Source organism: Haliotis rubra, unplaced genomic scaffold (assembly GCF_003918875.1).
Source record: "Haliotis rubra isolate DU_JTF1 unplaced genomic scaffold, ASM391887v1 Scf15, whole genome shotgun sequence".
Lineage (NCBI taxonomy): Eukaryota > Metazoa > Mollusca > Gastropoda > Lepetellida > Haliotidae > Haliotis > Haliotis rubra.
In genome coordinates this window covers 2,238,911-2,266,461 of record NW_025765447.1, presented here as the reverse complement: position 1 = coordinate 2,266,461, position 27,551 = coordinate 2,238,911, and the positions used below count along the sequence as shown (strand labels likewise).

Below are 27,551 nucleotides of genomic sequence, written 5' to 3'. Positions count from 1 at the left end.
TAAGCAAGCCTTTGTTTAACACCCAGCCCTAGTCCAGGTACATGACAACAACCTGTAAATTATTGAGTCTGGACCAGACAAACCAGTGATTGACATCATGAGCATCTCTCTACACAGTAGCAACACGATGATACGCATCAACCTGTTAAGCAAGCTTTTGTTTAACACCCAGCCCTAGTCCAGGTATATGACGACAACCTATAATTTATTGAGTCTGGACCAGACAAACCAGTGATTGACATCATGAGCATCTCTCTACACAGTAGCAACACGATGATATGAATCAACCAGTTGAGCAAGCCTTTGTTTAACAGTACACCCAGCCCTAGTCCAGGTATATGACGACAACCTGTAAATTATTGAGTCTGGACCAGACAAACCAGTGATTGACATCATGAGCATCTATCTACACAGTAGCGACACGATGATATGCATCAACCTGTTAAGCAAGCCTTTGTTTAACAGTACACCCAGCCCTAGTCCAGGTATATGACGACAACCTGTAAATTATTGAGTCTGGACCAGACAAACCAGTGATTGACATCATGAGCATCTATCTACACAGTAGCGACAACGATGATATGCATCAACCTGTTAAGCAAGCCTTTGTTTAACAGTACACCCAGCCCTAGTCCAGGTATATGACGACAACCCGTAAATTATTGAGTCTGGACCAGACAAACCAGTGATTGACATCATGAGCATCTCTCTACACAGTAGCAACACGCTGATATGCATCAACCTGTTAAGCAAGCCTTTGTTTAACACCCGGCCCTAGTCCAGGTATATGACGACAACCTGTAAATTATTGAGTCTGGACCAGACAAACCAGTGATTGACATCATGAGCATCTATCTACACAGTAGCGACACGATGATATGCATCAACCTGTTAAGCAAGCCTTTGTTTAACAGTACACCCAGCCCTAGTCCAGGTATATGACGACAACCCGTAAATTATTGAGTCTGGACCAGACAAACCAGTGATTGACATCATGAGCATCTCTCTACACAGTAGCAACACGCTGATATGCATCAACCTGTTAAGCAAGCCTTTGTTTAACACCCGGCCCTAGTCCAGGTATATGATGACAACCTGTAAATTATTGAGTCTGGACCAGACAAACCAGTGATGACATCATGAGCATCTCTCTACACAGTAGCAACACGATGATATGAATCAACCAGTTAAGCAAGCCTTTGTTTAACAGTACACCCAGCCCTAGTCCAGGTATATGACGACAACCTGTAATTTATTGAGTCTTGACCAGACAAACCAGTGATTGTACAAGGATCCCTGCTGTTGGGGTGTGATGATGAACTGTCAACCAAGTCACCGACCACCTGGTCCATTAAGCCTCCTGACCAGCATAGACAGCGGTGATCTATTCTAACATTAAACACAACAGGGGGGAATGACATAAGATGTGTCACATGTTATTCTTGGTTTGCCAGACATTTCCTGTGACTAAATGATATAATCTAACAGTTGATGTCAATATATTTTGTTTTTTTCAGGTGTCATCAATCTTGGCCAGTGAAGTTCTAATCAGTCAGTCTGGAAAATTTCTCTACAACAAGTTGGTATCACTTGTACAGAGACACTACAACCTTGGGTCTACCACTGTGACTGGCATCCCAATGAAGGTGAGTCTTCACATAACCTTTCTCTATAGTTAGATCTGGGGGGCGGTGGGGTTAAGGCGTTCGCTCGTCACGCTGAAGACCCGGGTTCGATTCCACACATGGGTACAATGTGTGAAGCTCATTTCTGGTGAACTCGCCGTGATATTGCTGGAATATTGCTAAAAGCGGCGTAACACTAAACTCACTCACTCACTATGAAGGTGAGTCTTCACATAACCTTTGTCTATACTTGGGTCTGGGGGCGTTGGGGTAGCCTAGTGGTTAAAGTGTTGGCTTGTCACACCGAAGACCTGAGGTTCGATTCACCACGTGGGTACAATTTGTGAAGCCTATTTTTTGTTTCCCTCACTGAGATACTCTGGAATATTGCTAAAAGGGGCGTAAAACTAAACAGATTCACTCACTATAGTTTGGTCTGCACATAAACTTTTCAGACACCTCCTCACACACCCTTTGCCACCTTGCCTGTGTCTTCAATGTCCTCTGCCATTATTAAACTCTAGGCGTCAGTTAACATATTTTCCCTAGCCCAATGAGAGCAATGAAGGTAAGGCTCCCCAAACCCTTGCGTCAAACACCAACAGGCAATGCACGTAAAAAGTCTAACATTGCATCAAATCAAATTACTTGTCACTCTATGAGACAGGCCAGTAAAGAAAGAAATGGGTGTTTTTCCATTTGCTTCAGGAATGATCTTTTAAGGCATGTAAAACCAACTTATCAATAAACTCTGTCCACCCACAATGTACAATGTGTGAAACCCATTTCTGGTGTCTCTTACCTTGATATTACTGGAATATTACTAAAAGCGGTGTTAAACTAAACTCACTCACTCACACAGAGGAGGAAATCTGTACAATAAATAATACATCATTGCTGCTGATACACTGTGCATGTTGATTTAGTCATTAAATGTGTGACTAAACGAATATAGATTACCGACATTGATTGATTCTTTTCCTGTTACTGCTTCTGATAAAACCTCATCATGACTCAATTCCACTGATTCAGGGACCTTTGAGGAGACCCCGTTCATGTTTTGAATTAACATTATATGAAGTCTTTTTGCTGAAAGATTACAACTCTGTCCCATCTTCCTCAGTCCCATCGGTTCCCAATTGCATAGACCGATGCTCATGCTGTTGATCACTGGATTGTCTGGTCCAAACTCCATTATATACACACTCCAGTCTCATAGCTGCAATATTGCTGAGTGCGGCATTAAGCAACAAACAAAACTTTCTTCTCGGGGAGCAAATTTCTAAGATTTATTTGATTAATATTTGGGAGATAAACCTGGTGTGATTTCAGTTGAGACGATTTAAATGTAAATTTGTCATACTTGTACATTCAATGTTAAACCTGTGTTTGTTCATATTGAAACCAAATGCCAAACTGTGATATTTATTCCACATGTGAGTGCAGTAATCTTGAGCTCAACAGTAAATCCCAAGTTTGCCTCGCCTCGCCTCGCCTCACCTCACCTCACCTCACCTCACCTCATCTCGCATTACCTTACCTTACCTTACCTCGCCTCACTTCACCTCGCCACGCCTCGCCTCGCCTCACCGTACCGTACCTCACCTCACCTCGTCTCGCCTTACCTCACCTCACCTGTATATTTTGTGGAATAAACCAACATTCATCTCACATTACCTTACCTTACCTTACCTTACCTTACCTCACCTCACCTCACCTCACCTCACCTCGTCTCGCCTTACCTCGTCTCGCCTCAACTCAACTCAACTCAACTCAACTCAACTTACCTCACCTCACCTCGTCTCACATTACCTTACCTTACCTCACCTCACCTCACCTTGTCTCACCTGACCTCGCCACGCCTCGCCTCACCTTACCTCACCTCGTCTCGCCTTACCTCGTCTCGCCTCAACTCAACTCAACTCAACTCAACTCAACTCAACTCCTCAACTCGTCTCACATTACCTTACCTTACCTCACCTCACCTCACCTTGTCTCACCTGACCTTGCCACGCCTCGCCTTGCCTCGCCTCACCTTACCTCACCTCACCTCACCTCACCTCGCCTTACCTCGCCTTACCTCACCTCACCTCTATATTTTGTGGAATAAACCAACTTGTTCTAAAGAAACATTTAAATCCAGACAATATGATGTATTTGGGGAATATGATTACTGTGAATACTAATTTGTTGATTGTTCACCAAGTTTCACTGCACATTGTAACAAACTTACACTATGTTTGAAGGGCTCTCTCAGTTTTCCATTTTATCTGCCACCAGATAAATAATACATGGGCTACAGTCCAACAAGCCCGTGGGTGTGGGTCAAGGACACCCTGTTTCCCAGTTGCCTCCCTTTAAAGTGTTCTTATGATGAATTATTCATTTGAAATCATTTTGAGAAGTGATGAGAACATCTCATCGCACTAACATCGTGAGAACTGACGATGGTGTTTTTCCATACTGAATAACCTGACTCAATGAATGCTTTGGACTCAGCTTTATTGTTCATGAGGGGAAATATTCAATAAATGTTTTATAAAAAGGGAATAATCCTGTTGAATCTTTTCTGTTGGAATGCTATGAAAAGTTTGCGTAATTTTAAGGAATATGAAATCCTTTCCATTGAAGGAGACAGCTAAATTTTGCTTCTGTTGAATGCTTGGAATTCAAAAGTGTTGAGAATTCCTTCCAAAGAAATTCTTGCCGTTGAGGCGTGATATATTGCAATTATATCCCATGTGGTCTCTGTCATCTCCATCGGCAACAGGAGCATATGGATGAACGGATGACCAGCAATCTGACCCTGTCAGTGGTCATTAGTGTGTCATTAATTAAGGTCGTGCTCTGTTTATGAACCATTGATTCAATGTTCTACAACCACCCACAAGTCTCTCAGAACTCAACAGCAAATCGACAAACAGTAATTAACATAGATTGCTGTGTCTGAAACTGCTGATGCCAGCATGTGGGAACTGTCACTACAAGTAGAGCCTAGTGGGTAGTGTTTGCTTGTAGGGCTACATATTTGAGTTTAGTTCCTCACATCCCCATGTATATCTAAGTGTCACTACAAGTAGAGCCTAGTGGGTAAAGTGTTTGCGTGTAGGGCTACATATTTGAGTTTAGTTGCTCACATCCCCAGTATATCTAAGTGTCACTACAAGTAGAGCCTAGTTGGTAAAGCATTTGCTTGTAGGGCTACATATTTGAGTTTAGTTCCTCACATCTATATCTAAGTGTCACTACAAGTAGAGCCTAGTGGGTAAAGTGTTTGCTTGTAGAGCTACATATTTGAGTTTAGTTCCTCACATCCCCATGTATATCTAAGTGTCACTACAAATAGAGCCTAGTGAGTAAAGTGTTTGCTTGTAGAGCTACATATTTGAGTTTAGTTCCTCACATCTCCATGTATATCTAAGTGTCACTACAAGTAGAGCCTAGTGGGTAAAGTGTTTGCTTGTAGGGCTACATATTTGAGTTTAGTTCCTCACATCCCCATGTATATCTGAGTGTCACTACAAGTAGAGCCTAGTGGGTAAAGTGTTTGCTTGTACAGCTGCATATTTGAGTTTAGTTCCTCACATCCCATGTATATCTAAGTGTCATTACAAGTAGAGCCTAGTGGGTAAAGTGTTTGCTTGTACAGCTACATATTTGAGTTTAGTTCCTCACATCCCCATGTATATCTAAGTGTCACTACAAGTAGAGCCTAGTTGGTAAAGTGTTTGCTTGTAGAGCTACATATTTGAGTTTAGTTCCTCACATCCACATGTATATCTAAGTGTCACTACAAGTAGAGCCTAGTTGGTAAAGCATTTGCTTGTAGGGCTACATATTTGAGTTTAGTTCCTCACATCTATATCTAAGTGTCACTACAAGTAGAGCCTAGTGGGTAAAGTGTTTGCTTGTAGGGCTACATATTTGAGTTTAGTTCCTCACATCCCCATGTATATCTAAGTGTCACTACAAGTAGAGCCTAGTGGGTAAAGTGTTTGCTTGTAGAGCTACATATTTGAGTTTAGTTGCTCACATCCCATGTATATGTAAGTGTCACTACAATTAGAGCCTAGTGGGTAAAGTGTTTGCTTGTAGGGCTACATATTTGAGTTTAGTTCCTCACATCCCCATGTATATGTAAGTGTCACTACAAGTAGAGCCTAGTGGGTAAAGTGTTTGCTTGTAGAGCTACATATTTGAGTTTAGTTCCTCACATCCCCATCTATATCTAAGTGTCACTACAAGTAGAGCCTAGTGGGTAAAGTGTTTGCTTGTAGAGCTACATATTTGAGTTTAGTTCCTCACATCCCCATGTATATCTAAGTGTCACTACAATTAGAGCCTCGTAGGGAAAGTGTTTGCTTGTAGGGCTACATATTTGAGTTTAGTTCCTCACATCCCCATCTATATCTAAGTGTCACTACAAGTAGAGCCTAGTGGGTAAAGTGTTTGCTTGTAGAGCTACATATTTGAGTTTAGTTCCTCACATCCCCATGTATATCTAAGTGTCATTACAAGTAGAGCCTCGTAGGGAAAGTGTTTGCTTGTAGGGCTACATATTTGAGTTTAGTTCCTCACATCCCCATGTATATCTAAGTGTCACTACAAGTAGAGCCTAGCGGGTAAAGCGTTTGCTTGTAGGGCTACATATTTGAGTTTAGTTCCTCACATCCCCATGTATATCTAAGTGTCACTACAAGTAGAGCCTAGTTGGTAAAGTGTTTGCTTGTAGAGCTACATATTTGAGTTTAGTTCCTCACATCCCCATGTATATCTAAGTGTCACTACAAGTAGAGCCTAGTTGGTAAAGTGTTTGCTTGTAGAGCTACATATTTGAGTTTAGTTCCTCACATCCCCATGTATATCTAAGTGTCACTACAAGTAGAGCCTAGCGGGTAAAGCGTTTGCTTGTACAGCTACATATATGAGTTTAGTTCCTCACATCTCCATGTATATTTAAAGGGGCAACATAGTGATGGTGTGGGTGGAAGTGTGGGCAGTGGTGGTGTGGATGGGTAGTGGTGGTGTAGGTGGAAGTGGCAATAGTGGTGGTGTGGGTGGAAATGGGGGTAGTGGTGGTGTGGGTGGAAGTGGGGGTAGTGATGGTGTTGGTGGAAGTGGCGATAGCGGTGGTGTGGGTGGAAATGGGGGTAGTGGTGGTAGTGATGGTGGGGGTGGAAGTGTTAGAAATTCAATCATTCATGTGATGCACTTGAGATGAGGTGTCTCTGATCTTGTTGTGACAGAGCATGAGTTTTCCAGAGTTGTGTAGAGAAAGTTTGGAAGCTTTAACACTGCCTCAAGGTGTTCATGTGTAATTCATGCCAAGAACATCCGTTGATTATCAAATATTTATGTGTTTGCTCCAGGCAATAATACATCTGTGTCTGTGTGGGATTCTCACATAGACCTGTTGCCCTCTCCTTCTGGACTTTTTTGTATACAGAAATGGGCGGTGGGGTAGCCTAGTGGTTAAAGTGTTGGCTCATCACGCCGAAGACCCGGGTTCGAATCCCGACATGGGTTCAATAAGTGAAGCCCATTTCTGGTGTCCCCCTGCTGTGATGTTGCTGGAATATTGCTAAAAGCGGCGTAAAACCATACTCACTCACTCACTCTGGACTTTTTGTTTACAGAAATGGGCGGTGGGGTAGCCTAGTGGTTAAAGCGTTGGCTCGTCACGCTGCAGACCCGGGTTCGAATCCCCACATGGGTACAATGTGCGAATCCTATTTCTGGTGTCCCCCGCTGTGATGTTGCTGGAATATTGCTAAAAGCGGTGTAAAACCAAACTCTGTCAGTCAGTCAGTCATTTTACAGAAATGTTCTTCTTCCGTTCCATACCTGACATGTTTTATGGCTTGCATGAACATTTATTGGCTAGGTTGGCAATATGAGATCCTCTGTCTACTTTGAAGGGAAAAAAATGGAATTATTGTGAACAAACTTTGAGAAAAATATAGATAGATAATGTTTTACTTTCTGTTCATGTTGAACAAGCAAGAGCCACTTAACTGCAATTTGTAGTTAATTCAAGATATTGTATTTAAGAACTAAAATTGTTTTGTAAACTCTAATAATATATACAACAGCATATAAAATATTGGTTCTAAATTAAAAATTACTTTTTAATCAGCTGGCAATACCTTGATATAACTGAAATATACCTAAGGCTCACTCACATAAAGATCCAATGTTTAATTATGAAATGAGAGATACGTTTCATAATAGCTGTTTTTTGTACCTACTATGGTGAATCTATAGATACTTGAGCGTATGTCCACCTGAAACATTTTCACTTTCCTGTTATCATTGCTCTCAAGATTTAATTGGGTACAATGTGTGAAGCTCATTTCTGGTTTCCCGTGCCGTGATATTGCTGGTATATTGCTAAAAGCGGCATAAAAGCCAACCCACTCACTCACTCACTCGCACACTCATACCACTCCTCTCTTCTCCCACGCTCACTCAACCACTACCTAACTCACTCACCCACTCACTCCAACCCTAAAGCACTCAACCACTCGCTTCATTTATTTATCTTTTAGTGTTCATCCAATTATGGCTATGCTTGGTGACTTGGTTTCATAAAATAGATCCGATGTTTTTTATCTCTGAACTAAACTTACTCACTCACTCACTCACTGAAGATTTAATCTATGTGATTCCAGGTTAACAGTAGTTGATGTAACTATTATATGTATCATACCCTTAACTATGGTATCAGTCATCAACAAACAAATAGGCACACTATTGTCAGTAATGGTTCCCTCTCATCTCCCTGTGAGGGCGGTGGGGTAGCCTAATGGTTAAAGCGTTGGCTCGTCACGCCGAAAACCCGGGTTCGAATCCCCACATGGGTACAATGTGTGAAGCCCATTTTCTGGTGTCCCCCGCCGTGATGTTGCTGGAATATTGCTAAAAGCGGCGTAAAACCAAACTCAGTCAGTCAGTCAGTCATCTCCCTGTGACTGACAGTTCATTTATGTTCCAGGAAGAGCAGAATGCAAGCTCCTCCGCCAACTATGACGTAGAGCTGTTGCACCCAGCATCTGTGCATGAGGAGATCTTCAAGACAGGTGAGTTAACTTCAGATGAACCAGCCAGTTTATTAAACACAAAATTAGCTTGGACATTAAGGTCCTACCAAACATTCTACAGGAATTCTTGCAGACTGGTGAGTTCTGATGAACCAGCCAGTGTATGAAACACAACATTAAGGCTGACATCATGGTCACACCGAATATTCTACAGATCTTACAGACAGGTAAGTTCTGATGAACCAGCCCGTGTATAAAACACAACATTAAGACTGACATCATGGCCACACCAAATATTCTACAGATCTTACAAACAGGTGAGTTCTGATGAACCAGCTCGTGTATAAAAGACAATATTAAGGCTGACATCATGGCCACACCTATGATTACCTGTGATTGACAGTGCCCCAGCTGATGTGGACCTTCCTGCAGTGATTCTGGGGTGGGTATATCAGGTTCCAAGCAGCCCACGGTGTTCATACATAGTCTGTCATACAGAGCCTGAAACAAATGTCCAATACAGCACATGCAAATCTAGAATATGTTACAGGTCTTGATGTTAGCAGTTTCAGTTTCTTATGAAGAAAGTCTCTCGGCTCCTTTATGTTATATTTTATTAAGAAAAGATGTTTCTGTAAAATATGTTTATTTCAGAGACTAGTGCCTGTCTTGAGAAGCTGCTCAATGAATTGAGTGTTCAGACTCTGCTCCTTGCCTAGGATCATTCCTCATCAATGCTATTGACTTGAATGTTGTTCATGCTATCAATGTAGGACATTGTCCATGCTATGGACATAGGGTATTGTCCATGCTTGACATAGGGCATTGTTCATGTTATGGACATAGGGTATTGTCCATGCTTGACATAGGGCATTGTTCATGCTATCAATGTAGGACATTGTTCATGCTATCAATGTAGGACATTGTTCATGCTATGGACATAGGGTATTGTCCATGCTCGACATAGGGCATTGTTCATGCTATCAATGTAGGACATTGTTCATGCTATGGACATAGGGTATTGTCCATGCTATGGACATAGGGTATTGTCCATGCTCGACATAGGGCATTGTTCATGCTATCAATGTAGGACATTGTCCATGCTATGGACATAGGGTATTGTCCATGCTTGACATAGGGTATTGTCCATGCTCGACATAGGGCATTGTTCATGCTATCAATGTAGGACATTGTTCATGCTATGGACATAGGGTATTGTCCATGCTCGACATAGGGTATTGTCCATGCTCGACATAGGGTATTGTCCATGCTCGACATGGGGCATTGTTCATGTTATCGCCATAGTTCATTATTCATGCTGTCATCATAGTTCATTATTCATGCTATCGACAAGGGGCATTGTCCATGCTATCGACATGGGGCATTGTCCATGCTATCGAAATGGGGCATTGTCCATGCTATCGACATGGGACATTGTTCAAGTTATTGTACAAATGTTCCAATATAATTGAATATGATGGGATTTTAAAAAGTATATGGAAGGTCCACTTTGGAAGAGGAATTGGATTTCAGTGGTTAGCATGTTATGGGCAAAAAGCAAAAATTGGGGATCTTCTTATATTCATATATTTAGTTGGATCAAGGGTGACTTTTGTTGCTGTACTATATACTTATACCGTACATTCAACCAGACTTCTGGCTTACTTCCAGTGTATGTTTTTTAAAGAAACATTTTCATCCCTTTAAAAGGGTTTCAGTGTAGTATCATTTATTTCCAGTTCTTGTTTGCGTGTTGGTTTTTCAGCTTGGTGAGTGACATCAGTTGTCCCCAGATACACCACCCATTAGGGTTGTTTCAGTGCTGGAGTCTACATATATAATCTACGATGTCTTAATTCAAATATTTCATGCAGGGTTGAATACACATATAGTTTCATTTTGTTGTTTTTTTGTATAAGAAATAAAGGACAAAATAGTTTTACAAAATTCAATCTAGAGAATGGAGATATTTGTCTAACATAAAGAGTTTAGCTTTAGAAATATATATATTTAATAATTATTGTTTCACAATTTATTGGAGCTGAAGATAAATTTCAGTTTTCTTTCAAAATTGGATGAGCAGTTCTTCTGTCTTCAGTCATTGAATGGAAATCCTGTCCTAATTTGCCTCATTTAAATCTCAGAATAGTGAAATGTTGAGTTTTTTGGGGATGGCTTTTCTTAGCATCCCTTAAGTTAGATACCATGGCATTAACGTCAACATGAATAAGCATTGGTCATAGCTAGCGCACCATGGTATTCTTTTGACAGATAACTCAAAGCATTTTCACAAAGTTATTTATGTCAATTTTGGTATCCAACTAATTGCTTTTTAGATGGATATGCACTTGGAATGGTTGGGTTGTTTTTCTGTAAGCACTATATATAGTCTGGGCATAGTTCTAGGTCTCTACATCTCTACATGTGGATTCAATAGTTTTCAAGTCATGCACTCAGTAGAATGTCTCAAATATTTGATTGAAGATGGAAAGGTTAATTACTTGACATCGAAATGCTTTTTAAAAAAGGTTATTTGAAAAGACATTCTGAGGACAAAGTGGAACGTACGGAATCAACGGCTAAACCAAGGTCATTCTTGAGAAGAGTGGCATGTTTATGGAGTGAGCTGTTTTATGACTGAAACTTCTTGCATAACTTCAGATTAAATCTAATTATTCTTTCATGTGATAAAAGAATTTTCCTTTTAGAATTATCAACTATCATTTTATACGTATAGATTTGTGAGATTTATTATCTGACAGCATCTGATGGTTCATCTTTATCAATGTATTTATAGAAAATGATTACCAATACTTCATGAGTTTCCTTTCCTTACATGTTTGTGGGGTATTAATTCTTTCACATTCTTGTATTTATGTTTCTGCTTTGAAAGATTTGCAGCTATTTCCTTGATTCTTGTCGTCTTGATACATCAATCCATTAAACAATAACTAGCTGGAATATCGTGTTGAAGGAATAATGATGACTGTGACATTTCACAGGATTCGCACTCCAGCATGTCAAAGAAAGATGTTTTAAAGTGTCTGAAAGATATTCTGACATGTACAAATGTCACTTGTGGATTCCAGCTCATCAATTCATTCATGAATAGTTCCTGAAATTACAAACAATATTTCTGTCTCTTGTTTGAAAGACTCCTCTTGATTTGCGATCTTAATAAATCAATCTGTTAAACACTGACAAGCTAGAATATTGTTCCGAACTCTGACATTATGCTTGTAGCGGACAAGAAGGAGCCATCAAAATAAGTGTTTCATCTTTAATGTCAGTTGATGTTTTCCCCAACATTAGAAATGGTCCAAGCACCCATTCCTTGTCATTAGTGTGAGTGAGTGAGTGAGTATGGTTTAATGCAGCTTTTTTTGGCAGGGGACACCAGAAATGAGCTTCACACATTGTACCCATGTGGGGAATCGAACCCAGATCTTAGGTGTGATGAGCAAACACTTTAACCACTAGACTACCCCACCACCCCCTTTGTCATGAGAAGACACTAACATAGGACCAAGCTGTTCAGCTCTGTAGCTTGCCTTGTTTACGTCATCAAGCCACAGTGTTGTGTACAGATTGATAATAATGTTTGGGTTTGTTTGCAGTCCATGGAGACTTTAACATGCTGCTGACATCGAACAGCATCCACACAACCATTAGTTCAAGGTTAACATGTGAAAAAATGGCTGACAGATAATCAGACTTGTCCAAATGTCATGTATGGATTTATGTCTCCCAGTCTCATCAATTGGCTCGTCAATACTTGTTGAAATTACCGAAAAAATGTTTTCTGTGTACTCTGCTCCTTACACCGTTATCAGAGATGGTCTGGAATCAATGGTGGATATCTCCCAGGAAATACTGTCCACTCCTTGTAACACATCACAGAACTCGGGGGAATCACTTCAACCTCCGGTTCAGGTTCGGATCAATCCTGGTCGAAAAAAAAGGTTTTATCATGCATCAGAGATCGTTGCAAGTCCTATGAAATTTGATTTCAATTTAGACAGCTTTGTCACTCGTTGAAAGAAACTTCTGATAATCATAGCAATTGGTGCATTTCTTTGAAGTTTAGATATGGTCTCCAGATGATATGGGTTCCTTTCATTTGCATCAATCAGTCCAGGCAAGAAGCTTCGTGTCTGGACCACACCATGGCACAGAGACTGAGCTGCCAGTTTATTACAATGATAGAAGCTGATAAAGCTGCAGAAAATATTTATTTATTCTCATAAAGTGTTATGGTGGGTAGAAAATGCAGAGATTTGAGTAAACAGGATAACTTGTAATTGTCTTGTTTTCTGTTACTGCCCAAAACAGAGCATACAAAACATCTTGTTTGTGTTTGCCAAGGGAAGATGTACAACCTTCTTAAAGTGGATTTTTCTGCTCTTTGACTATTTCATGAGTCTCCTGAGAGCAGCTTTGCCGTGTGTCTGAGCGAGGGATCAAGAACTTGGTTTTAAAGGCTGGGAAGAGCATGTTGTGTTAAGACAATTTGTGTTCAAGGAGCAGCATGTGGCATTGTGTTAAGACAATTTGTGTTCAAGGTGCTGCTTGTGGCATTGTGTTAAGACAGGTTGTGTTCAAGGAGATGCTTGTGGTGTTGTGTTAAGACAGGTTGTGTTCAAGGAGCTGTTTGTGGTGTTGTGTTAAGACAGGTTGTGTTCAAGGAGATGCTTGTGGTGTTGTGTTAAGACAGGTTGTGTTCAAGGAGCAGCTTGTGGTGTTGTGTTAAGACAGGTTGTGTTCAAGGAGCAGCTTGTGGTGTTGTGTTAAGACAGGTTGTGTTCAAGGAGCAGCTTGTGGTGTTGTGTTAAGACAGGTTGTGTTCAAGGAGCAGCTTGTGGTGTTGTGTTAAGACAGGTTGTGTTCAAGGAGTAGCTTGTGGTGATGTGTTAAGACAGGTTGTGCCCAAGGAGCTGCTTGTGGTGTTGTGTTAAGACAGGCTGTGTTCAAGGAGCAGCTTGTGGTGTTGTGTTAAGACAGGTTGTGTTCAAGGAGCTGCTTGTAGTGTTGTGTTAAGACAGGTTGTGTTCAAGGGGCAGCTTGTTGTGTTGTGTCTGGTCGTTGTCTGGTCAACTCACTAATGTTAGTTGTAGGAGAGGATTTCTGCTATCAGGAAAAGCGATTTATAGGGATGCTGGGTCAGCACAACCTTGTACTTTTTCTACAAACATTTGGTCAACGCAGTTTGGCCTGTATAGTGAAATGCCTTGTACACAGTCTGGTATGGGTTGATATGCTTGGTCAACATAATCCTGTACTTGATGTGAAATTTCAGGTCAACATAACCCTGTATTTGTTGTGAATTACTGAGTGATTAAAATAGTCTAGGACTATTTCCAAGGAAATATAACTCTGAAATTTCCAAACATGGCTACTTCTAGAAAACAACCAATTAACGCCAGTTAATGTATAATACAACACGAAAGTCACTTTAAGTATGTAACAAGTAACAAGATAATTTTATGATCACAGAAATGAAAACTGTTGATCGCAAAGAAACTATTTGACCTAATGTACTTGATGTGAAACAGTATGAAAATGGGATCAGGTTGTTAGTACAGTTTTCAAGATGAGAGTTTGTCCTTTTGTCAGAAGTATTTTGTTGAGATGAAAAAGATATACCTGTGTTATCATAGGCTTGTGGTTTGATCCCTGACGACATCATGCAACAAATGTTACTTGTTGCTACCTGTGTTATCCTAGGCTTGTAGTTTGATCCCTGACGACATTATGCAACAGAATGTTATATGTTGTTGCCCTGCCTGGCAAAACAGTTTCGTATATCTGTCAATTTGTTATAAGCGTGTTCATCATAAGTGTAGTCTACAGTACTTTCACAAGTTGGTTATTTTTGTGGAACAAACAAGCAAAAGATGTAATTAGGCATATGTGTCAACCTGCCCCGCTTTCTCAACCACCCACCTGCATAATTATGTCAACATTCCCTCACAAGTTGTTTTCTGAATTACGTCACTCAGTGTCCCCGACCTAACCAGGAACATTGAGTGACCTGCTACATTTGTCACTCTGTATCCATGACCTGACCAGGAACATTGTGTGATCTACTCCATACATCACTCAGTGTCCACGACCTGACCAGGAACATTGGGTGACCCGCAACATTTGTCACTCAGTGTCGATGACCTGACCAGGAACATTGAGTGACCTGCTACATTTCATCAAGTAGCTTTCATAACACTCGTCCAGACATAAGCCAGCCAGACTGTACTCTTAGATAAACACACCATTCCAACCTTTCCCGTCAATGACGACAGCAACTACAGCAGCAAATCCATCTATCGTTGAAAGACACCACTGACTGACACGAAGTTACCACTTCATGGCGCCGTTTAGTTCTTAGAAATATATAACACATGCAGAGTTAGCTTTGATCTTTGGTAATGTCATCAAAAGTTAATGCAGGTAGTAGGGTTTATCTTAAACACTGGCAGTAATTTCATGTGCCAGACTTTCCCAATATACAGTAATTAACAGCATTCGAATTGTTATGGTATTTGAATTTTCTGCTTTAAACACCTGATCTTTCTTCAAAGAAGTTAGAAAACCATTGTATATTGTAAATTTAACCTTATCAGATGATTCAAAGACAGAAATTGTGCATGCCAAGTGTCCTCTTCAGCACTGCTACTGCATCACCACCTAAATTATTATAACTAACACTGTTAATAGATTCAAACACAGAAACCATGTGTGACAAGCCTCCACTTTACCACTGTGCTATACCGCCACCACCATAATTTAATCATTACCTTAACTAACACTGTTAACAGATTCAAACATAGCAACCATGTGTGACAAGCCTCCACTTTACCACTGTGCTATACCGCCACCACCATAATTTAATCATTACCTAACTAACATTGTTAACAGATTCAAACAGAAACTGTGTGACAAGCCTCCACTTTACCACTGTGCTATACCGCCACCACCATAATTTAATCATTACCAAACTAACACTGTTAACAGATTCAAACATAGAAACTGTGTGACAAGCCTCCACTTTACCACTGTGCTATACCGCCACCACCATAATTTAATCATTACCTAACTAACACTGTTAACAGATTCAAACACAGAAACTGTGTGACAAGCCTCCACTTTACCACTGTGCTATACCGCCACCACCATAATTTAATCATTACCTAACTGACACTGTTAACAGATTCAAACACAGAAACTGTGTGACAAGCCTCCACTTTACCACTGTGCTATACCGCCACCACCATAATTTAATCATTACCTAACTAACATTGTTAACAGATTCAAACACAGAAACTGTGTGACAAGCCTCCACTTTACCACTGTGCTATACTGCCACCACCATAATTTAATCATTACCTAACTAACACTGTTAACAGATTGAAACACAGAAACTGTGTGACAAGCCTCCACTTTACCACTGTGCTATACCGCCACCACCATAATTTAATCATTACCTAACTAACACTGTTAACAGATTCAAACATAGCAACCGTGTGTGACAAGCCTCCACTTTACCACTGTGCTATACTGCCACCACCATAATTTAATCATTACCTAACTAACACTGTTAACAGATTCAAACACAGAAACTGTGTGACAAGCCTCCACTTTACCACTGTGCTAACCGCCACCACCATAATTTAATCATTACCTTAAAGGTCACATGCAACCAAAAAATCAAACATAATTAAAACACAATTATCACTTCTTCATGACATATAATATGCATTGCTGATTATGAAAAAACAAATAAACAAAATTATAAGCGTATAATCGCAAATCAAAAGTGCAATATTTTGTACTTGGGTTTACCTCCCTCGAAACGAAGCAGCCGGGATACCGAACCCAGTCAGAGCGGGTGGGTGTGCACTCAAGTGTAACGGCTGGTTCATTAGCAGATGCCGCCTTCACGGCTCATGTTGGGTTTTGTAAATACATGCTCATTTTTTGTGTATAACATTTTGCAATCAACAGACATCATAACATGTCATGTGTTCAACTATCACACCTGCCTGTCTGTGTAATTACATAATGTGACAGAGACCGAACTCGGGCCATAAATCAATGCGTTTTGTTTATGGTATATAGCCTGATTGGTGTTAAGTTCAAATTGCATGTGGTCAGTGATCTCAGTTGTGTATTGAATATTGTCATTAGCAGACAGGCAGGCAGACACACAGGTGTCAATAAAACAAGACATTGAGTTTTGTCTGTGACAGCGACATATCTATATCACAGTTAGAAATTCTGTCAACGCTAAATAATGACATTGCTTTTAAGTATCGAACTGAGAAAGTGACTCGGTAAGAAGAACGTGTGGTGAAATAGACAAATGAAATTATATAAACAGTTTATTTACTGTCATAACATATAAAAAGCTCGCGCCTGTGAGATATCAACAAAACATTATGAAAATAGCTCACACCAAAGCCTTCACCGAGTATTCACCAGACAGCCCGCTTCCAAGTTGCGCGAACCTATTTCACTGTGCACATGCTATGAGCGCAGCCCAGCTGTTGAAACCCGTATTCCCCAGAAAAAGTCTGGGGAAAATTAGTGAAACGTTTGAACTCCGATTTCGCGCGTTTTTTTTCATCGCGTTATTTTTCAACTTAAGTTGAATTTGCATTTTTGACGCTTTGTTTCGGTAAGTCCATACCGAAAGGTATCAGAATCTGCAAAGTTGTGTTTTACGTTGCATGTGACCTTTAACTAACACTGTTAACAGATTCAAACATAGCAACCATGTGAGACAAGCCTCCGTTTTACCACTGTGCTATACCGCCACCACCATAATTTAATCATTATTACCCTTACTAACTCTTCAAACAGATTCAACCTTGCAGTGTCTCTGGTTTTGTGTTGGAGAAGGTCAGCCTATGAACCATGTTTCTACTACCAGCAGATCATGTGAACTTCATGTAGGGTGTGACGTGCCAGTTTGTGATTGCCAGATAACACAGGAAATTGTGTTGATAGTCAATATAAAGAATCAATTTAAGATACTCCAAAATAGTTTCACAAATATTGTACCAATGAAGCCTGGTTTGTTAGTTCTCAGATCAGTATGTTCAACACTATTTCAGAAAAAACATGAATCAAGTTTGGTATTAGTGCTGGTGAGCGCCGACTGATGGAGAAAGGAAGTGTGTGCTTGGACTGGTGAAGAACATGATGGTTCGGTATCAGTTCCTGACCATTCAATCTAAATATACGTGAAAATTAAATTGTACAATTTAGGATTGATATTGATCTGTTCTTTGCCTCGGTGACATCTCTAGATTCTGTGTCACTGTTTGGATGCACAGGGATAATTCTCATCACGACAGGAATAACTGACTTCTCTTATGCATCCGCGAAGATCTGGGTGAGATCTGATCTTCAGTAACCCTGCTTGTCGTAAGAGGCGACTAAGAAGATAGGATGGTCAGGCTCGCTGACCTGGTTGACACATGTCCCAATTGAGTAAATAGATGCTCATGCTGTTGATCACTGAATTGTCTGGTCCAGACTTGATTATTTACAGACCGCCGCCATATAGCTGGAATATGGCTGAGTGCAGTGCTAACACCCAACCAACAACTTCTCGTATGACTGGATGCGTTGAGGAATGCTCAGTGTACAGAAATAACTCATATCTGTTTATCTGATGTAAAATGTCCCTGTAATTTGGGGTGGGGTGGGGGTGGGGTGGTGTTAGCCTAGTGGTTAAAGTATCTGCTCATCACGCTGAAGACCCGGGTTCAATTCCCAACATGGTTACAATGTATGAAGCTCATTTATCCTGTCCCCCCACCATAATATTAATGGAATATTGCTAACAGTGATGTAAAACCTAACTCACTCACTCCCTGTAATTTGGGGGTGGTGGGCTAGCCTTGTGGTTAAAGTATCTGCTCATCACGTCACAGACCCGGGTTCAATTTCCAACATGGTTACAATGTATGAAGCTCATTGATGCTGTCCCCCACCATGATATTAATGGAATATTGCTAACAGTGATGTAAAACCTTACTCACTCACTCACTCCATGTAATCTTGCATGGTGACCTGTAATTGTATCAGTTTTCCGAGGTTAAATGCATGTTCAGAATTGCAAGTAAATTCATGGATCAGAACCAGCCACAATGACAACAGTGCAGCAGCAGCAGCATGATGGTCTGGTACGCATTTATCAACAGGATTTAATATAAGCTTTGGAAAATGGGCAGATTTTTGCAAATTTGTTGATAATCTCTTGGAGTCATAACTTGGAACCAGGATCATGCCACAGGGGACACCCAATATTTCCTATATTACTATCGTTAATCTGTCGTGTTGTAGAATGTCATGTTATGTCGAGACAGATTAAATGTAGTAATATGAAAAATTCAGGTGTTCTTTAACGTCCTCGGAGTAGTATGTGTCATTTTCATGATTGATTGAGTCAATCACTGCCATTACACCAAGTGACTGCTGCGATATGGTGCTCACCAGGACATAGAACAGCCATTCACTCACTCACTCTTTAGTTTTAATCAAACACTCCAGGAAGAACAGGCCCTCTTGTTTCTCTCATTGGCTTTAAACCAGCTCACTGACAGCTCCAACATCCTATTTAATGACGACACTTTTCTGGCCTTACAGAGGCTATACGCAACATCAGCGCTTGAATCTGGGCAGAAAGCAGCTGATTGGGCTAAATAGGAATCAAATGGGAGATATCAACTGCAATTCCTCAAGTACAACTCTGATTCAAAGTGCTTTTCCGCATCATGTTTATGCTGACCGTGCACTTTTCAGATAAAGATGTCCGTTTGTCCGCTGACGCCGGTCTTCAAGGAAGATAATGGTCTGTCATAATACACTAATATCTTACGTGGTTGAGCAATCTCGGGAAACTAATGGGAAGGATCATTACAGTATTCCTTTAATATTGTGTGTGTACTCAAGTCTTTCAATCTTGTTGTACCAGCATGCATTGCTAGTAGGACAATGTGGTGAGATTTAGATTCATGTTTGCAGTTTATGAATGAAAACCAAATGTCGGGATGATGTTACTGAGATGAACCTTAATCGGTCACACTGAAGTAATGATTGATACACTCACTCACTCACTCACTCACTCACTCACTCACTCACTCACTCACTCACTCACTCACTCACATTCACTCACTCACTCACACATTCACTCACTCGCTCACTCACGGGCCCTACGTTTGACCTGTGAAATAGTTAATATGGCTGTTGGACTTATACATACCCGAGGGGTAAGCGACAGGGTTGATGATGAACTGGTTCTCCTCAATCATCATGATGGCCCCATGAAACATTTACCTGCTCCAGATACTTTGAAATTTACTTAGTGTAAAGGCAGGACTAAACCTCACTCATGCTTGCATTTTGAAAATCACTCTCTCTTGCTCTCTCCCTCTCTCACTCACTCATTCACTCACTCTGCTGCATCTTTAGGTCCACATTCTGTTTCAGTGAATCTATCTGGATTTAGCTGCATCATTGGTCATGATGTGGCTGAGTGAGTGAGTAAAGTTTTACGCTGCTTTTAGCAATTTCTAAATCCAAACTCTCTCTGGGGAATCAAACCCTGGCCCTCCATGTGATGAGATAACACTTCAACCAGTGAGCTACCCAACCATCCAATAATTATGTGGAACTTGTTAATGGTGACATGGATTCAGAATACTTAAAACTGTTTAATAAGTTAAACATGGGTGTTGAAGCTTCTCTTATGAACAATGTATTAGTACATTAAACCTGATTGTAAAGTGTTATTGTACAAACTCTAGCACTGAGGGAGAATTACATCATGAGAAATGTGAAATCAGCTGTTTCACAAACTTCTACTTTCTAGAGTGAATTACTCAGTTGAAGGCATTGTTCAAAAATCAGTTGTGGGTTTGAAGTTACTCTGGGGAGAAAATGAAAAGCTTTGCTGAAAATAATTTCCTGAAAACTTACGAGATGTATGCACTTGTATGGAAACCATCAATATTTATTTGAAAAAGATGAAAAGTGAAGTTGAAAACAGAAGTTTGTAAAAGATTGATTTACTTAGTTATGGTGAGTTCATAAAGTTTATCTAATACAGATCTGTGTACATCTAAAGATTTAATATGGATCTGTTTGCAAACACAGTATGATCCTTGTGCCACATCTGGTCATGCAGTTTGAACAACAAAAATAATGATGCAGTTGGGATTTAATTTGTCCTGATTATTGTACTTAAAAACACTGCAGTAATTATTTGGGGTATTGAAACTTAATCAAATATGGTATATGTTATAGATAGCGATTATACCTGACTTTTGTTACATCATAAAGCATCTCTTGGGCTGGCTATCACACAATCAAATTTTCAACAGCAGTCCTCTACACTGTCAACTATCTAGAACTAGTTGTACCAAGTAGTATTTTTGGATATTGCCTGTATCTGATATGGTTTAAGTAATACATGGCCATGTGTGAGGTAAAAATCAGCGTGAACCTTTACACTTTTATTTGTGGACATCTGCCAAAGCTCTATGGGAACACAAGGTTAGAATCAGTTCCCAGGAGCCTGTCTTTGTCAGAAGAGTGGATGGAGTGGGTGGAGTGGATGGAGTAGGGTGGAGTGGGTGGGCAGGGCAGTTCAGTGACTTGGTCGAGTGGATCCCATGAGCCGAAATCAGACTCACCTATACCACTTGACAGTGTTAGAACCATACCAGTCTTGATATCATTGTTGTCATAATGCCATTATTCTGACATCAGTGTTATCAATATGCCATATCATTGTCCTGTATATTCCAATCATTCTTTCGACCACCAGGGTGCCGTTGTACAAAGTGATCTAGCTCTAAGGTGACCGTAACTCCGATACCTTAACATAGACCTAAGGTAGTCTTAGCGCAAAGGTGACCATAACTTAAGGTTGTTTTGTACAATGGCACCCAAGTAGTAAGGTAATTAAACTCACTAGTGGTAGACAGTACCCAGCTATCCAAATAGTCTTTAGGTAGGGACCGACAATATTCTGCGTCTACTGCCGGGCCCAATATGTAATTCCTTGTCATTCAATTGGATCAGGTGTGTTTATCCTGGACTTGTTTGATGGGTAGTTGCTCATAATATCAACCCCTGGTTTGTCTGGTCCAGATTTGATCATTTACTGATCAAACAGCTGACTTGCCTCGAATCCCAGATGTATTGAGATCAGCAGGACCCTTGAACCAACAGATGCTTCAGTATTTCAACAAATCCGCAGGTTCAGAACATAGACAAAATAGACAATATGTATGGATAACATTGTATATATACTGGTGGCTTGACTATACTATAGGGGTGTATGCTTGAACATTACTATAACAATGTTGAACAAGTTGTATGTTAATTCTGTCTACTTTATCATCCGTCAGCATCAAAGGAACACCTATGTGTTTCACAGGCTAAGCATGTAATAATGAATCGTATTCAACATGTGACCTTTGCCCTTTGTCTCACAGTGAGCCATGTAGAGGGACTGGTCATACCGTCCAAGGAAGGACTTCCCACAGAGACGGTCACTCTCAAGTGGTGCACACCCAAGTCCAACAGCATAGGTAGGTGGCAGCAGTTTGGACAGGATATCTGGAGACATTTTACTGGTGCTTCAGGGAGAAACAGCATCATAATAGAGTATATACATGCTTCTGTCAATATCTTCCCCACTTCAAGTTTCCAGTCAACTGAAATTACTGTGTGCCAGAAGCCTGTGATTGTGAGTTTGAACCCTGGTTCACCCCAAGGTTTAACAGTGCCAACTTGTAGTTTCACAAAAGTGATAACCATCAAGGACTTTGAGCTTTGAGCCATGAACATCCAGGTAAGAATTGGTCTTCAACAACCCATGCTTGTGGTAAGAGGTGTCTAGGCTGGGTGGTCAGGCTCGCTGACTTGATTTGACACGTCATCTTATCCCAACTGCATACTTCGGTGCTTATGATGTCAATCACTGGATTGTCTGGTTCAGGTTTATCTATTTACAGACATGTATCTAGAACATTGCTTGAGTGTGGCATTTAACTACCAACAACAAACTTTGAGCTTTCCATCCAAATTGAGGCAACACACACTAGGGTACTGTACAACATTAGACTGATTCACTCACTCACAAACTGACCGTGAAGGTCCGGGTTAGAATTGATCTTCAGTAACCCATGCTTGTGGTAAGAGGCAACTAACAGGATCGTGTGGTCAGACTCACTGACTTGGCTGACTCATGTGATTGGTTCCCAATTGCGCAGATCGATGCTCATGCTGTTGATCACTGGATTGTCTGGTCCAGACTCGATTATTTACAGATATCTGTTACATTCATTGTAAGCCCATTAAGATGGGCAGGACTGGTGTTGAAAGCAGTGCATATGTTGAAGCAAAATGTTCAATGGCTGCAGTAAAGACCCTATGGTATAAGGCAGGCTGCAGTAAAGACCCTATGGTATAAGGCAGGCTGCAGTAAAGACCCTATGGTATAAGGCAGGCTGCAGTAAAGACCCTATGGTATAAGGCAGGCTGCAGTAAAGACCCTATGGTATATGGCAGGCTGCAGTAAAGACCCTATGGTATAAGGCAGGCTGCAGTAAAGACCCTATGGTATAAGGCAGGCTGCAGAAAAGACCCTATGGTATGAGGCAGGCTGCAGTAAAGACCCTATGGTATAAGGCAGGCTGCAGGAAAGACCCTATGGTATATGGCAGGCTGCAGTAATGACCCTATGGTATAAGGCAGGCTGCAGTAAAGACCCTATGGTATAAGACAGGCTGCAGTAAAGACCCTATGGTATAAGGCAGGCTGCAGTAAAGACCCTATGGTATAAGAGAGGCTGCAGTAAAGACCCTATGGTATGAGGCAGGCTGCAGTAAAGACCCTATGGTATAAGGCAGGCTGCAGTAAAGACCCTTTGGTATAAGGCAGGCTGCAGTAAAGACCCTATGGTATAAGGCAGGTTGCAGTAAATACTGTATGGTATAAGACAGGCTGCAGTAAATTCCCTATGGTATATTGCAGGCTGCAGTAAAGACCCTATGGTATAAGACAGGCTGCAGTAAAGACCCTATGGTATAAGACAGGCTGCAGTAAAGACCCTATGGTACACGGCAGGTTGCGAAAAGACCCTATGGTACAAGGCAGGTTTCAGTAAAGACCCTATGGTACAAGGCAGGTTGCAGTAAAGACCCTATGGTATAAGACAGGCTGCAGTAAAGACCCTATGGTATAAGGCAGGCTGCAGTAAAGACCCTATGGTATAAGACAGGCTGCAGTAAAGACCCTATGGTATGAGGCAGGCTGCAGTAAAGACCCTATGGTATAAGGCAGGCTGCAGTAAAGACCCTATGGTATATGGCAGGCTGCAGTAAAGACCCTATGGTATAAGGCAGGCTGCAGTAAAGACCCTATGGTATAAGACAGGCTGCAGTAAAGACCCTATGGTATAAGGCAGGCTGCAGTAAAGACCCTATGGTATAAGGCAGGCTGCAGTAAAGACCCTATGGTATAAGACAGGCTGCAGTAAAGACCCTATGGTATAAGACAGGCTGCAGTAAAGACCCTATGGTATAAGACAGGCTGCAGTAAAGACCCTATGGTATAAGGCAGGCTGCAGTAAAGACCCTATGGTATAAGGCAGGCTGCAGTAAAGACCCTATGGTATATGGCAGGCTGCAGTAAAGACCCTTTGGTATGAGGCAGGCTGCAGTAAAGACCCTATGGTATAAGGCAGGCTGCAGTAAAGACCCTATGGTATATGGCAGGCTGCAGTAAAGACCCTATGGTATAAGGCAGGCTGCAGTAAAGACCCTATGGTATATTGCAGGCTGCAGTAAAGACCCTTTGGTATGAGGCAGGCTGCAGTAAAGACCCTATGGTATATGGCAGGCTGCAGTAAAGACCCTATGGTATATGGCAGGCTGCAGTAAAGACCCTATGGTATAAGGCAGGCTGCAGTAAAGACCCTATGGTATAAGGCAGGCTGCAGTAAAGACCCTATGGTATAAGGCAGGTTGCAGTAAAGACCCTATGGTATAAGGCAGGTTGCAGTAAATACTGTATGGTATAAGACAGGCTGCAGTAAATTCCCTATGGTATATTGCAGGCTGCAGTAAAGACCCTATGGTATAAGACAGGCTGCAGTAAAGACCCTATGGTATAAGACAGGCTGCAGTAAAGACCCTATGGTACACGGCAGGTTGCGAAAAGACCCTATGGTATAAGACAGGCTGCAGTAAAGACCCTATGGTATAAGGCAGGCTGCAGTAAAGACCCTATGATATATGGCAGGCTGCAGTAAAGACCCTATGGTATAAGGCAGGCTGCAGTAAAGACCCTATGGTATATTGCAGGCTGCAGTAAAGACCCTTTGGTATGAGGCAGGCTGCAGTAAAGACCCTATGGTATATGGCAGGCTGCAGTAAAGACCCTATGGTATATGGCAGGCTGCAGTAAAGACTCTATGGTATAAGGCAGGCTGCAGTAAAGACCCTATGGTATAAGGCAGGCTGCAGTAAAGACCCTATGGTATAAGGCAGGTTGCAGTAAAGACCCTATGGTATAAGGCAGGTTGCAGTAAATACTGTATGGTATAAGACAGGCTGCAGTAAATTCCCTATGGTATATTGCAGGCTGCAGTAAAGACCCTATGGTATAAGACAGGCTGCAGTAAAGACCCTATGGTATAAGACAGGCTGCAGTAAAGACCCTATGGTACACGGCAGGTTGCGAAAAGACCCTATGGTACAAGGCAGGTTTCAGTAAAGACCCTATGGTACAAGGCAGGTTGCAGTAAAGACCCTATGGTATAAGGCAAACTGCAGTAAAGTCCCTATGGTATAAGGCACTGCTTTGCTGAGTTATGTCCCTTAGAAGTGGCAGGATCAGGTAATGTGACACTGTTGGTTGTTACAGAACTGCATCACTGCGTCGGAGCTCACAGGATTACTCCAGTTGATGTCAACAGTCGGCCATCTTCCTGCCTCACCAACTTCCTGCTTGGTGGTAAGTGTTTTGTGTGCCAGATGGCCCTGCGCTGAAACCCGGCTGAGAGACCCGCGAAGATACGGGTTAGAATTGATCTTCAGTAACCCATGCTTGTCGTATGAGGCGACAAACGGGATCAAGTGATCAGGCTCACTGACTTGGTTGACCCATATGTCATCGCTTCCCAATTGCGTAGATCAATGATCAGGCTCACTGACTTGGTTGACACATGTCATCAGTTCCCAATTGCTTAGATCGATGCTTATGATGTTGATCACTGTATTGTCTGGTACAGACTCGATCATTTACAGAGAGATGCCAGAGTGTGATGTAAAACTAAACTCACTCACTCAGAGCTGAGAGGTGGAAACCTTGCAGTTAAGGTGCTTGCATGTTAGAAGCTATTTCATTGTCTTAGAGAATTATACCTGATAAAGCTTGCCAATAAAAAACTAACCAGCCATTCAACCACTCGTATCAACTCACATACAATCATCCTTTTCCAAACAACATCCCACACAACCTACCATGCAAACTATAAATTATTTTTTGTTTTAAAAATTGGAAAACACAAATGTATCCATTTATTTCCCTGTTCTGTTCCATCAATATGTAATTCCAACAGATCTATGGCTACACTTGGTAAAACAGATTGGAATATATCAATGGATAACATTAACCAACCTTGGTTAGAGTCGCCTCTGTACAGCCTAAAATATCTTTGTGCTTTCCATTATAATTAATGAGATGTGAACATTTAGATGTTTAATCTACATACTCAATAAACCCTAACCCAAACCCTAACCCCAAATTCCAACCCCGACCCTCACCCCGACCCTGACCCTAACCCCAAACCTAAACTCCAATGCCAACCCTCACCCCGACCCCAACCATAACCCCTAAACCTTAACCCCAAATCCCCAACCCCAACCATAACCCATAACCCATAACCCCAACCCTAACCTGGCCCAGACCGTCCTATAGTGAATCAGGATGTGTGATTTGTGTCTGAGATATTTGTTTCACTTCAGTGATTATAAACAAATGTAAATGTGATATTGCATCTTTATACCCCTATATTTAATGGCAAGACACATATTAAGCTTATAAACCAAGACTGATTTGATGCATAATTTTGTGTATGGAACTGACATCCTCTGTATCCAGGCCGGGCCGTTATGCTGGAGCAGCCCCGTAAGACCGGTGCCAAAGTGATCTCGCACATGCTGACGAGCCACGGAGGCGAGATATTCATACACACCATCCCTACAGCCAGGTCCATCTTGGAAGACCCTCCCTCCATCAGTGAAGGCAGCGGAGGTCGAGTGACAGACTACAGGATACCTGTAAGTATATTGTGTACAGACATCTCACCTGTACAGCCACACCCTCCCTCCATCAGTGAAGGCAGTGGAGGTCGAGTGACAGACAACAGGATACCTGTAAGTATATTGTGTACAGACATCTCACCTGTACAGCCACACCCTCCCTCCATCAGTGAAGGCAGTGGAGGTCGAGTGACAGACTACAGGATACCTGTAAGTATATTGTGTACAGACATCTCACCTGTACAGCCACATCCTCCCTCCATCAGTGAAGGCAGCGGAGGTCCAGTGACAGACAACAGGATACCTGTAAGTATATTGTGTACAGACATCTCACCTGTACAGCCACACCCTCCCTCCATCAGTGAAGGCAGCGGAGGTCGAGTGACAGACTATAGGATACCTGTAAGTATATTGTGTACAAACATCTCACCTGTACATCACACCCTCCCACTATCAGTGAAGGCAGTGGAGGTCGAGTGACAGACTACAGGATACCTGTAAGTATATTGTGTACAGACATCTCACCTGTACAGCCACACCCTCCC

General features: G+C 41.5%; 1 protein-coding gene across 1 annotated transcript in view; it reads left to right on the top strand.

Moving 5' to 3' along the window:
• LOC124270176 (integrator complex subunit 13-like) overlaps positions 1-27,551 on the top strand; it is a 414,381-nt gene that overhangs the window by 372,842 nt on the left and 13,988 nt on the right. Inside the window, exons 6-10 of the mRNA XM_046705203.1 lie at positions 1,518-1,646; positions 8,620-8,704; positions 22,171-22,266; positions 25,607-25,696; positions 26,846-27,024. Coding sequence (XP_046561159.1) covers positions 1,518-1,646; positions 8,620-8,704; positions 22,171-22,266; positions 25,607-25,696; positions 26,846-27,024 — 579 coding nt within the window. The remainder of the gene's footprint in view (positions 1-1,517; positions 1,647-8,619; positions 8,705-22,170; positions 22,267-25,606; positions 25,697-26,845; positions 27,025-27,551) is intronic.